Source organism: Hemicordylus capensis, chromosome 6 (genome assembly GCF_027244095.1).
Source record: "Hemicordylus capensis ecotype Gifberg chromosome 6, rHemCap1.1.pri, whole genome shotgun sequence".
Taxonomy (NCBI): domain Eukaryota; kingdom Metazoa; phylum Chordata; class Lepidosauria; order Squamata; family Cordylidae; genus Hemicordylus; species Hemicordylus capensis.
This window is the reverse complement of record NC_069662.1, coordinates 169,904,353-169,917,377: the sequence shown is the minus strand read 5'-3', so window position 1 is coordinate 169,917,377 and position 13,025 is coordinate 169,904,353. Positions and strand designations below refer to the sequence as shown.

The window sequence follows — 13,025 nt, the reverse complement described above, 5'->3', positions numbered from 1 at the left end:
GTGGTTCCATGCAGCTCTGCCTGGTTGTGCCCTATAGCCACACGGCCCCCATCTCCTGTGTGCCACTGAATCTCTCCCATGGCCACTCCAAACGTGTCACACTGGCATCCTGCTTCTCCCCCAAAGGAGAGGAATGTGGACATCGGGGGAAGGTGCCTGACCCGGCCTGCGCCAACGGCTGCCCCCGGACCTGTGCAGACCTCTGGGAACACGTGGAGTGCCTGCAGGGGGGCTGCAAGCCAGGTGACCCTCCCCCACCCCACCTCCTCCAGCCCACCGGTTGCCGACGTCTTCTTAGCCCCACATGGCCTCCCCGACTCGCCCCGGCTGCTCAGAGCCCCACATGGCCGGCCCAGCCCTCGCCTGCTGCTCCAGCTGGCCCTTTGGTCAGGGGAGGGGGGCTCAGCCTCGCTCCTGCCTCCAGATCTGGATCCAGCCCCAAGGAGGCCAGGGCTGGCCTGAGCCTCTCGCCTCTTTCCGGAGGCCTGGTCCTCAGCCCTGCCTTCTGTACCTGCCCAGGATCCCAGGGTCTCTTGCTCTGGCCTCAGGGACCCACTGCGGGGCCAGCTGAATAGTCTGTGGCGATGGCCGTGTGTCCCTTCGCCGTTTTGTCTTCAGCAGCTAATAGCCAGAGGTAGACCATCTTTAGGAGGCTGCGCTTCTGGATTCTTCAGCTGAGGCCCGCCTTATAGCTGCCCTCCTCATAGTTGTCAAAGGGTTACTTTTGCTAGCGCCATCACGCTATCTTGTGGCAATGAGTTCCACAGGGCAGCTAAGAGGAAGAGGAAGAAGTGGGCCACACTTGCAGCCTACTGGTTTGTTATTTCGTGATTCGGGAGCAACTCGGGCAATCTATGGTCCTCCCCCTCCCCGCCACTTGTTATTTCCTAAAGGCCCCCTTGCGGAGTCTTCCCTGGAGTCCCCCAATGGTGCTCTGTGGCCCAGCCAGGCCCTGCTCATCGGCTCCCTCTCCCGCACAGGATGCCGGTGCCCTGAGGGGCAGCTCCTCCAGGATGGGGTGTGTGTGCCAGTCCCGGCCTGCCGCTGTGGGCTCCCCATGGCCAACGGCACCCTGGAGTTTGGGCCTGGGCAGGCTGAAGAGTTGGACTGTCACAACTGGTAAGCAGACAGCTCGGGGAAAGGGCCACGCTCCCGGGCAAGGGGCCATGGACCCCTTCAGGATCTTTGTGAAAGATGTTTAACCAATCACAGACATTCATAATCAGGAGGTCGCAAGCATGGGTCCCTATGATGTATTGGGGTACCCTTGACCCCAGTAGGGGAGGTTCGTTCCTGGGCAGATGGAGCCCAATAATCAGCCCAGACGAGAGGACTTAAGATCAAAGCTTTATTTGCTCTTAAGTAGCAAAGGTGCTGCTTGGCTTGTGCTCAAAGCAGGACAAAAACTCATTAGAGAGCAATACATTTATACTCTAAAATATTCTTTAGAAAACAGCTGCATAGAAGAGGCAGATTGTTGTCACTGGCAGATTGTTGTCAGTGGGCTGGCAGGTACCTTGCCAACAGCGACCAATGTGGTCTCCAGAACCCACAACCCTTCATCAGCTGGTCTTGAGACCATAACTCCACAAGGGCCTGCGCACATATTTAAGCTCCTCAAACTTCCCCACCCAGGTGCAAAACAATAACAGCTGCAATAGAACTTCTGAAAGCCATTTTATTCCAGACTCCAATCTATAACAAAACCATAAATATTGACAAAGATCAAACACCTTCTTTTTCTTTAACGGGTCTCCGCCCGTAAGAACCTGCCAGTTCTTTAAAACACATTCCAACGGGGGCATGACTCCCCTCTCGATTTGCTCAGAGCTATCCCCATCTCTGCGTGGGGCTTGGGACTCTAACCCAGTGGGTGGGACTTTAACCAACCTTGTGCACCTGGACTATATTGGGACCCTGACTCTGCAATGTCTATAGTGTCTAGGCTTGCACAACACTCACCCGCTCCGTGGGACTCTAACCCTTGCAACTTGGGACTCTAACCCTTGCGCGCATCTGGGCTGCACCCAGTGATCCGCCTCTCTGGACTCCTCACACTTGTGGTGGCCACTCGGGGGCAGCTCTGCCTGTGAAAAAAGGATCCAGGAAACTTCCTGGCAGCTGGCTTGCCTTTTCACCCAGTGAGAGCCCCGGAGGGGTCGCACCGCCCAGTGGGGTCCCACTGCACCCCACATCAGAGTCACGGCACCACTTGATTATCGGGGTACGCTTGACTCCAATAGGGGAGGTTCGTTCCTGGGCAGATGGAGCCCAATAATCAGCCCAGACGAGAGGACTTAAGATCAAAGCTTTATTTGCTCTTATGTAGCAAAGGTGCTGCTTGGCTCATGCTCAAAGCAGGACAAAAACTCATTACAGAGAGCAATACATTTATACTCTAAAATATTCTTTAGAAAACAGCTGCATAGAAGAGGCAGATTGTTGTCACCATCCGTGATTGGCCAAGGTTCCTGCCGTTAGGGAATAGGTTACAAGATAAGTAAGTGCAAGCAGTCAGCCAGTCTATTCCAGCCTTATCACATTCAGCACTCGCGGTTACTCTGACTTTTGGGGAAAGGGAAAACTACCAGCAGGAATAAACAGTAGTGACAGGGCTTTTCTGCAAAGCAGATCCTTGAGACTAGTTAGGCAGAATGGCATAGCTTAATTCAAGCTATGCTCTTCTATATCTAATTTGCCATACATCACCTAGATAGGGTGGGACTCCATCATCCAAAGGCCATTGTGGCTAGGGATTATGGGAGTTGTAGTCCAGCAACATCTGGGGACCCAAGATTGTGAACCCCAGCATTAACCTGCACTCTCCAGAGCTTCTGCCAAGGGGCTGCTTCCAGCCACGCCCCATGGCCCTCGGGGCGCCCGGATTTCATCTTGTCTCCCCTCACAGCACCTGCCTGAACGGCACCTTTGCCTGCCCGGAGCAGGAGTGCCCGTCCTACGGGGAATGGTCCGCCTGGAGCCCCTGTTCGGCCAGCTGCGGAGGGGGCAGCTCCCTGCGGCGACGTCCCTGCCACGAGAGCCCAAGCGGAGGGGGAGCCCCCTGTGCTGCCGACGCCATGGAGGAAGTGGCCCAGTGCCGCCCAGAGGCCTGCCCTGGTGAGTCCCACCGCCCCACGGCCCACATGCCAACCAGGCCAGACCCCCAGCCTGCTGCTGCTGGCCATCTCAGCCCGGTGGGGATTCCTTGGGCTGACGCAGCAAAGAGGCCCAGCCCTGCAGGGCTCCCACCAGGTGCTGCTGGCCTAGAGCCTCTTTGTGGCTGCGGATGATGGGTGTTGGAGTCCAATGACAGGGGGAGACCCAGAGCAGGGGAGCCCCATGGCATCAAACCCTGCCCCACAAATGCCTCCCAGGGCTGCAGCTCGGACCTTGCAGACAAGATGGCCCCTCTCCCTCCCCTCCCCACTACTACTGATACTACTACTATGAATCTTTATATACCACTTTTCAACAAAAGTTCCCAAAGCAGTTTACAAAGATAATTAATTAACTAATTGATTATCTTAGATTGGAATTAATTAAATTGATTGGTTAATTAGAAATCATTCTCTGTTTTTTTTTCTCCCCCACCCCCAAGTGCCTGACCCGAGCCTGGCCACCCTGGCAGCTTCCATGCCCATCAGTGAGACTGGGCAGCTAGGGCGACCCACATCCTACCCCAAGGGAAATACCCAAGTCCTACCCTCAGAGTACCTTCCTGCCCCTGAAGCTGCCTGTGCCTGTGGCTTGTCCTGCCAAGTGGTTCGCTGCTGTTGCTCTCTGTGTCCTTCGGTGTCCCTGACGGCCTCTCAGTCGAGGGGGATTTCCCCAGCTGTTGGGCTGCTTGAAGCTCCTTCGCGTCCCTGCAGCCATGGGCAGCCTCCTTTCCTCCCCACAGATCCCAAACCCCACACCTCCCTCCTCCTCCGCTTGCTTCCAATATAACTTGAGCTTGTCAACACAGAAGGGGAGCGGAGAGCAGCTGAGCAGATTTCTGAATCCAACTCTTTCTCGTGCACTTTTTACTGAAGAGGAAGCCCATTGAATAATTTACTTCTGTGCAATTCCACTTGCTTACTACAAGGCAAAGGGCAGGGAGAGAGAACAGTCACTTACTTAAAAGGAAGCCCGTTGAGCTGAATCATGATTCATTTACTTCTGTGCAGCCCCACAGCTCTCACTGGAGGAGCGCTCCCCTCCCCTCTGCCTCTTCCCTTCTCTGGAGGTGCGCCAGTTCCTATCTTCCCCCCTTCCTGGCTCACCCCAGGATTCCCTTTCGTCCCCCACCCACCCACCACCACCAATAAACAGTTCCCTTGTTTTTGTCACTCCAAAGGATCTCCTCACGCACCCCACTCACTCCCCCTCTTTTCTTTTTTTAATTTTTTCACGATTTGTCTTGCGCAAAACTGGAATGATGCAAAACAAAGTTAGATTTTTGTTTTGGAATGGCGCTTCCCCCTGCTGGCGGATTTGCAAAAGGCAGCCGAGAAGTTACAAAAAAAAAATTTCACATCACCCTGCCCACCGCAACTCCATTGGACCAAATGTAGCAGGAGGAGTGGGAGATAAACGCTTTTCAAGAAGAATATGGACAGACCTGCCTTGAAAACACATTGCAATGGACAGAAAATATGAATGGCCACCAGCATACAGCGAAGCACCGAATAACGCTTTACTCTCAGTTTTAAACCATTGCACTATTCCATCACACTTTGCAACGCTTTACCCGTTGCAAATCTCGTAGTCCGGAAAATGCCCTGGAGATGGACAGGAGGACCCAGTTTCCCTCTCACAGCCATCCTAGGCTGAAGGCCATCTCCCCTTTGAAGCAACCCCACTTGACCTGAGCAGCAGGGCGCTTTCCAGATTAATCCCTCCCACAGTGTCACAGCGTATCTGCTAAGAGTGCTTCCGTACTTCCTGTGTTGTGACACCGCAGTCCCTACGCTGTCAGCAAGGTGCCGTTCACATTTCCGATGCCTTCTTTCAGATTTTATTGTCGCGATTTAGTGCTATGATGTTGTAGGTCCATTACCAAAAAGTAGCTGTATTTTCCGTTGTAAATTCCGGGGATCGTTTTCAATTTGATCCTGCCAAGCCAGAGCAGTTTACCACGGTTGTCGTGGCTAATCTGGAAAGCGCCCAGGCTCTCCCCTCTGAGCTCAGTAGGGCCCAGATCTTTCCCATACTTCAGCTTCGGATCCCCCCTCCCACAATACGGGGATCCCAAGCTGAGATTCCCACCCCCAAGAGAATGCCTCTCCCTGCTGCAGCCCTCCTGGGTCTTTTTCTGGCTCATCCTCGGCAGGGTTCCCCCTTCCACCCCACCGTTGCCATGCCAGGGCCCCCCTCAACTTCTGGGGGGCAGCTGCCTTCTCCCAAGGCCAGTCCTGGGGAGTTCCTTCCCCCCTCTCCCCGCCAGGCAGGGGGGCCTCCCTCGTGCCACCACTGAGGCCTCCCTGCCCTCTACAGCTGACTGCCAGGTGGGCGAGTGGTCTGCGTGGAGCACCTGCAGTGCCAGCTGCGGCGGAGGCCTGTCTGAGCGCAGCCGCGTCCTGCTGTCCCCGCCGGGGGAGCCGTGCCCTGTCCCGCTGCGGCAGCACCATGCATGCAGTGCCCACAACTGCACCCCAGGTGAGTCGCTTCTTCCATGCTACTGCCGGGGAGCAGGTGGGGTAGCCCAGACTAGCCCTGCCGTGTGCGCCATGGCCAGCAGAGACAGCTGGCCTCTCCCCCGAGGTGAAACGTGCAATAGGAGAGAATCCTCGGGGCTGGGCTGCAGAACACACCCTGGCCACTAGGAGGAGCCGAGCTCTCTCATCCTTGGGGTGTAACTCCTTCTGGGCCTCTGGGGACCCAGGATCCAGTGGCGTGGGGTGCACACATTATGTCTCCCACTCCACGGCAGCTTCCCTGCTGTGTCAGGATGGGGGCCCGCAATGGTCCTGAAGCTGTTCTTGGGAGCAGGGCGGGAGAAGACGGCCACACCGTGCCCAGCCTCTGCCCGGCTGCACTACTCCCTCTGAAATGCCCTGCTCTCCCATCCCTTTCTCCCCCGCCGTGCCAGAGTGCCCAGGCGCCCAGGTCTACAGCCAGTGTGCCAACACCTGCCCACAAGCCTGCGCCGACCTGCGCACGGAAAGCCAGTGCCTCCAGGAGGCGTGCCAGCCCGGCTGCAGCTGCCCCTCGGGCCAGGTGAGTGTGCCTGCCGTGCCCACCTCCAGCCACCCCCCGGAGTGGAGAACAACCGAGCCGAAAGCGGCACAGGCTGCCCTGGCCCCGACCACTCTGAGTCTCCTCTTGGCCAGCAGGTGCTGCAGGACGGGGCATGCGTGCCCTTGGGAGAGTGCCGCTGCTCGCTCGGGCTGGGGCCTGCCACGCCCTGGGCTGCCAACCTGTCCCAAGAGGAGTGGAACCAGGAGCACCTCCCTGGCAGCATCATTTGGCACGAATGCAACAGCTGGTGAGCTGGGGGGGGCGGGGGGAGAGAGCACCTGTAAGCAAGGCGGCTGTGGGGAGCAGAAGTGGGGAGGGTTGAGCGCCAGCGGGAGGAGGCTACCCAGAAGGCTCCCCTTGCCCAAGCTCAGCAGCTCTTGACTTTGGCTGCATAATGCATGCAAAGCGGTTGCATTTGAACGCTGCCCGGAGCTTTCAGCCAGGACTCCTGGGTTCTATCCAGGCAGTGGAAAGGGAGGAGGGGCCACAGGTTAGGGGTGGGGGTGGGGTGGGGGTCATCACCTCCACTTTCTTCCGGTGCTCTTTGCCTTGGACTGCAAGAGGAGACTTGTGGGCCTTTGCTGGGTTCAGGGGTAGAAACCGATATATGATTGTGGCCGTCTTTGCAGCATCTGCAGGGGAGGCGTCTTCAGCTGCACCCAGGAGGACTGTGATGGTAAGAGGCCCCCAGAAGACCCTTCCCCTCACCACTGCCCTGCTTCTCTGCTGGACCTCCAGGCAGATTGCAAGCCCGGCTGTCCCCTCCCCAGCTGAGAGCCCCTCCGAGAGGGGATGGGGCCGTAGCTCAGGAGTATGCAGGAGGTCCCCGGTTTAATTCCTGGCAGCATCTCCAGGTTGGGCTGGGAGAGGCACGTGCCTGAAACCCTGGAGAGCCGCTGCCAGTCAGTGTAGACAGCACTGAGCTAGAGGGACCAAGGGCCTGACTCTGCCCCCCTTTGAGGGCTGCCCATTTACCTCCCTTTGGCTGTGATCCTCTGTGGCCTGCAGACTCATGGGAGGGAGTGGAGGAGGCCCTCCCCCAGGGAAAGAGGTGCAGCCCCTGGAAGGAGGGCAGAAGAAGGAAGCCTGCTGGCTCGCTCCTCCTCCCGGGCCTTGCTTTGAGGACTGCTGGCCAGGCAGAGCAGGCAGACCCGGCTTCAGCGGGAGATCTTCCCCGGTCCCAGCCCAGGACTCGTTTTCAGTGACCCTACTCAGCTCTGAGGCTTAACACCCAGCATCTCTGAGCATGTGCAGAGTAGTCTCTCCCGCTCTCCTTCTCACCACTGGGCTACAGCTGCCGACTTCTGTTGGGAATTCTCTCTGGTAAGAGATACCCTTCTATTACAGCAGAGTGCACAGAGGCACAACGCAGCGGAGTCTGCCCAGGCATGCTGAGAGCAAAAGAAACTTGGAGCCAGTTCATAGTTTCAAAGCAATATGAGGAGTCTTTATTGGAGAACTCCATTCTAGATAGGAAAGTGGAGAGATGGGATCTCTAAGCTAGCTAGCTTGCTGGATGCAGAGAGATGCTGTCGGCATCTCTGTGCACACAAGGTGCAGAGAAAAGCAAGCGTGTCTGTTGGGAGAAGAAGGGAGGTGGGAAGGGAGGCAGGAAGGAAGGAAGTCCCTGAGAGTAGCTATCAAAGAGATCGTGTCAGATCAGTAGAGAGAACGGGTGCCCAGTGTCTTGACCCCTCTAGCCCTCTGGCTCACTACTCTGTCCCCCTCTGTCACTGAGGCATGAGGCAGCGCAGAGTCCTTCACTTCCAACAACTTCCTCCCCACTTCTGGGCTCCGGCTCCGCCCTTCAGAGGAATCAAGTGCAGGGGCAGGGACCGGCAGACCAGCCCTGGGCTCTTTCCCACCCCACCCCACCGCCTCAACCACTGCCGCAACCCCACACTAGTCCCCGTGCTCTCCCCCCCCCACTCCCAGTGCCCTGCAGCTGGTCGGAGTGGGCGCCCTGGTCCCCCTGCTCCGTGACGTGTGGCCCTGGGGAGCGGATCTCCCGGAGGCACCAGCTCCAGCAGCGTCTGTACGGCGGCGCCGAGTGCGAGGGGCCTGCCGTGCGCCAGACATCCTGCGCGCTCCCCAACTGCGGTGAGTCTGGGCTCCCTGCCCCATCGCCCTGCACTCCCCCCCCTGACATTCTCTCTGCCCCATGGAGAGTGGGAGGCTGGGGGGCAGCTGCAGCTTCTGGCTGCTATCCTGGGCAGCTGGGAGGAGAAGCCCCTCGCTGGCCGTGTGCCCTTGGGCCACAGAGCTCGGGAAGGGGGCTCTCTGGCAGGGCTGCTCCACCCCGGCCCTCCTGCAGGCATTGGCCTACAACTCCAAGCACCCCCAGCTTTATGGCTGGGCATGCTGGGAGTTGTAGGCCAACAACGGCTGGAGGGCCCAGTCTGCCCAGCCCTAATCTCAGAGCACAGCCATCTTGCTGAAGCTCAGCAGGTCTCGGTGTGGTCAGTGCCTGGAGGGGAGACCCACGTAAGCCACTCAGGGGCAGAGCCGGTGCTGGGTGTGACCCCTGGCAGCAGCACCTCCAGGTAGGGAGGGAAGACTCCCACCTGAAACCTTGGAGAAGCTGCTGCCGGTCAGAGCAGGCAATGCTACTGAGCTTGGGCGCTTCCCAGATTGCCTGCTACAACCGTGGCAAAATGCTTCGGCTTGGCAGGATCAAATTGAAAGCAGCCCCCAGAATCTACAACGGGTAAATACAGCTACTTTTTTTGCAACGGACATACGGCGTTATAGCACTAAATCGCAGTGATGAAATCCGAAACAACAAGGCATCTGAAATGCGAAGGGCAGCCTGCTGGCAGTGTAGGGATTGCGGTGCCACCACCCAGCAGTACGGAAGCCCACTGAGCAGATACGCCGTGAGCCTGAGGGAGGGGTGAATCTGGAAAGCGCCCCGATGGCCCCAGGGCCTGGCTGGGTACCAGGCAGCTTCCGGGGTCCCTGGGCGCCCCTGTGGCTGGGACGGGGCCAAGCCTGGCCAAGCCCCGGCCGGACAGGCTAGGAGAGGTCCAGGGCGGAGGGGCCGAGTGGGAGGCTCTGACCCACCTGGGCCCGCCGTCTTCCCCGGATGCAGCCTGCCCCGGAGGCGAACGCTGGCTTGGAGCCGGCCCCCCAGGACCCCCGTGTGAGCGGAGCTGCCGGCAAGTCTACGAGGATCCGCCGCAGAACTGCAGCAGGGAGGCCACCCCCGGCTGTGTGTGCCAGGCAGGGCACTACCGGGCCAGGAGCGGGCGCTGCGTCACCGCGGCCCACTGCGAGTGCGAGCACGGAGGCCAGCTTTACTCGGTGAGTGTGAGCACTGGCAGATGCACGGGGCGGGGGGAGGCTGGACTACCCAGGCCAGGGGGCCCCGTCCCCATGACCTGGGCCTGTAGGCTTCCGGCTTGCCCCTTCCCAAAGTCCCAGGAAAGCCACTGTGCGCATCCCAGTGCGAAGGAAGCAGGCAATCCTCCCCCCACCCACCCACCCACCCCCGCAGGCCCCGCCACACCCAGCTCTCTGTAGGAGCCTGCCCAGCAGAAGTGGGCAGAAGTCCTCTGCTTCCCAGAAGCTCTGGTTGCTCTTCTCTCTCCCCCGTGCTGCCTGCAGCCTGGCCGAGTGTCAGGCCGATCACGCAAGCTCCGCCTGGTGACGAATGCTCAGCCTGGGGGCAGTGTGGCTCTAGGCAGGGTGGGGTGGAAGGAGCTCCAGGAAGGAGAGGCAGCTGAGCCCCCTTTGGTGCCCTCCCTGCCCCATCTCTTTATTAGAACGAGCCCCCACTGCTGCCCAGGAGACTGTAAGGGCCCCACTGAAGGCCCTCCTTTTGGCTGCCCCCACCCACCAGCAGGGATCGGGGCACTGGGGAAGGGCCTCTCTGGTGGTGGCTCCTTCCCTTCCCCCAGGAGGCTCACCTGGTGCCGAATTCTTGAGCAGTCAGCTGCTGGCCAAAGACCTTTTGGTCTCGCCAGGCCTTTTAAAGCTTCTCTTCTGTGTGCATTGTATTCTCTGTCATTGGATATCTCACATTGTCACTATATTATTGGATGGATTTATTGTTTAACTTGTACCATGTAACTTTGTGCTTGTTTGCTGTCCTGGGATTTTTATTTATTTTTTAATTGAACAGTGGGGTCAAAATGCTTAAAGCCTTCACACCTTCTCTTTCCCCCTCCACCCCCCAGCCGGGTACCGAGTGGCTCCACGGTTGTGAACTCTGCCGTTGCCTGAATGGGAGGGTGCTGTGTGAGGCCAGCTGCCCGGAACTCACCTGCCTTGAGGTACTGCTCCGAAGGGGCCCTGGGGGTGTGTGTGTGGGGGGGTCTCTCTCCCCTTTTCTAAGGCAGTGGGGAAGAAATCACCCTTGCTAACACAGACCTCATGAAGCCAGCCTGTTTTGCCACTGGAGGCCCAAGTGGCCAGGGCAGGGGGCAGGGGGGGTCACAGAGTCTCTCTCCATCTGGTGTGCCCACTGTGGCCTTCCCTGGACAGACGGCGCCCTGTCCGAGTCTCCCATCTCTGGAAACATCCGAGTGATCCCATCATCAATGCCTGGTCTGTGGGTGGGCCTGTCTTGGAAGGCAGGTTGTTCGTTCTGGAGCGGCTGCATTTTGGGCAAGCTGGGAGGGACCAGCTGAGGGGGGGCATCTCTTCAGCGGCCCAAGGCGGCATGCTGGGGTTGGCTTGGGAGACCCGGCCCAGTGGAGGATCCACATCTACCTGCCTGCGTGCCAAGAGGGTTTGGTGGGCGGGGGGGGGCTCCTCTAGATGCCCGCCGGCCAGTGGCCAGTGGCTTGGCCAGAGAGAGGGCCTTTGTGGTGGTGGCTCCATCATCTGCTGAGCTCCCTCCCCAGAAAGGCTCGTCAGCGGTGTGTAAAGCACCTGCCACCTTTCCCCCCGAAAGGCAGGGCATGACTGTCTTCAAGCCCTGCATTGCCGGGCAGTGCCACCTGCTCCCAAACGCAGGCCTCTCTGCTCTTTCTGCAGGGAGAAGTGAAGATCCGGGAGGCCAACAGCTGCTGTCCGGTGTGCAGGGAGGAGCTCGTGGGTAGGTCTCTCTCCCCGCGCAGGGAGCCAGTGGCAGCTTCGGCAGCGGTGCGGGGGCAGGGGGGGGAGGGCTTCCCAGCCTGCTGATGCCACCGCTTTGGTCCTGCGTTTGCTGGCCAGGCTGTGCCAGGTGCCTCGGAAGAGATCTCCCAGCTCCTCCAAGGCCTTGGCCAGCCGGGATCCGTGTGCAACCCCAGATGCACGACTTGGCACCGCCCAAGCAGCTACCCGCCCTTGGGAGGAGCCCTTGAGGGGGTCACAGGGACGCCTTGGGGCTGGGCCTCCGCCTCCTCCTCCTCCTCCTCCTCCTCCTCCTTGGGGGCCATTAGCAACCCACTGCCCAATGCCTGGGCAGTGTCCAGGACGGACAGGCAGGCACTGCCGGTTTTGCAGGGCGGTGGGGGGTCCAACATGCTGGCCCGAGGCCGTGCCTGGCATGAGGTCCCCCCCCGCCAAGCCCTCCGCCTGCCTGGGCTGGCCCTAGTCCTTCTCTCTCCCCCCGCAGAAGAGTCCCGGCCCCAGTGCCAGCGTCTCACGGAGCTGCGCAACATCACCAAGGGACGCTGCTTCCTGGCGGGCGTGGAGGTCAGCTTCTGCCGCGGGCAGTGCGCCTCCCACACCAACGTCATCCCCGAGGTAAGCGCGAGCACCGGCGCCCCTGCTGCGCCGGCTCCGTCCCCATCGGAAAGGGGGCCGCCCCCTCCCCTCCCCCCCAGGGGCAGCCCCGGCAGTGACCACCCACCTTGGGGGCCCCTTTGCAGGAGCCCTACTTGCAGACCTTGTGCGACTGCTGCAGCTACCGCCTGGACCCGGTCAGCCCCGTGCGCATCCTGAACCTGCAGTGCGGCAACGGGGAGACGGAGCCCGTGGTGCTGCCCGTCATCCACAGCTGCGAATGCAGCAGCTGCCAAGGTGAGCCCTCCCCCCCACCCCCCAGGCAGCAAGGGATGGGCGGAGACCGCCAGCGGAAGAGCCATTTGGCGCTCAGGACGAGCAGCCACCCATGACTTTCTCCCCCTTCATGAAGCGGAGCAGCCTAAAGCCTTCTAAACTAGTGGCCGTCCCCACATCTTGTGGCAGTGAGTTCCATCTGTTCATTGTCTGGACTACTCTCCACTTCCTGTTCTCTAACCAGTTCCCAGTCCGTGAAAGGCCCTGTCCTTTCTCTCGATTACTGCCACGTTTCCTCAAGCGCCTTTGCTGAGGGACTTTGCCGCCAGCCTATCTTACGCCCTGGTGTGCACCATCTGCCTCCGCAGCACCCCTCTCCGCTCCCAAAGGGTGGCGAGGCAGGAATTCCCTCTGCAGAAGCCTCGTTGGCTCTTCCTTGTTGCCTTTGGCGCTCAGAAGCGCAGCAAGAAACATCTCGAGTTGCCCTGGAGAAAGCGAGTGTGGGTCTCCCAGAGCCAGGAGGGCCCCTGCAGAGCGGAACAGAAGAACAGCCCGGCTGGATCAGGCCCAAGGAGGCCCATCTAGTCCAGCCTCCGGTTTCACACAGTGGCCTGCCAGATGCCCCTGCGGAGCCCGCAGGCTGGAGTTGAGGGCAGGCCCTCTCTCCTGCTGTGACCCCCCTGCAACTGGTGGCCTGTAGCCCTCCGACTAGTAGCCGTTGATAGACCTCTCCTCCATGAAGTGATCCAAACTTGGCTGCTGGCAGGATTGGGCCACCCTGTGTGCCCCAGGCTGCTTCGGAAAGCTGCAAAGGATGCTGGGAGTGACTTGCCAACTGCTATTTCTTGAAGCTGCCTGACAGAGTCCGCCCATTG

At 59.6% G+C, this 13,025-nt stretch overlaps 1 protein-coding gene across 1 annotated transcript in view; it reads left to right on the top strand.

Annotated features, from left to right (window-relative positions):
- Positions 1–13,025, top strand: part of LOC128331382 (SCO-spondin-like) — a 126,140-nt gene that overhangs the window by 112,755 nt on the left and 360 nt on the right. Inside the window, exons 101-113 of the mRNA XM_053264726.1 lie at positions 127–243; positions 981–1,119; positions 2,909–3,117; positions 5,476–5,637; positions 6,071–6,198; positions 6,315–6,466; positions 6,849–6,895; positions 8,155–8,319; positions 9,311–9,522; positions 10,398–10,493; positions 11,200–11,260; positions 11,765–11,895; positions 12,021–12,171. Of these exons, the coding sequence (XP_053120701.1) occupies positions 127–243; positions 981–1,119; positions 2,909–3,117; positions 5,476–5,637; positions 6,071–6,198; positions 6,315–6,466; positions 6,849–6,895; positions 8,155–8,319; positions 9,311–9,522; positions 10,398–10,493; positions 11,200–11,260; positions 11,765–11,895; positions 12,021–12,171 (1,770 nt within the window). The remainder of the gene's footprint in view (positions 1–126; positions 244–980; positions 1,120–2,908; positions 3,118–5,475; positions 5,638–6,070; positions 6,199–6,314; positions 6,467–6,848; positions 6,896–8,154; positions 8,320–9,310; positions 9,523–10,397; positions 10,494–11,199; positions 11,261–11,764; positions 11,896–12,020; positions 12,172–13,025) is intronic.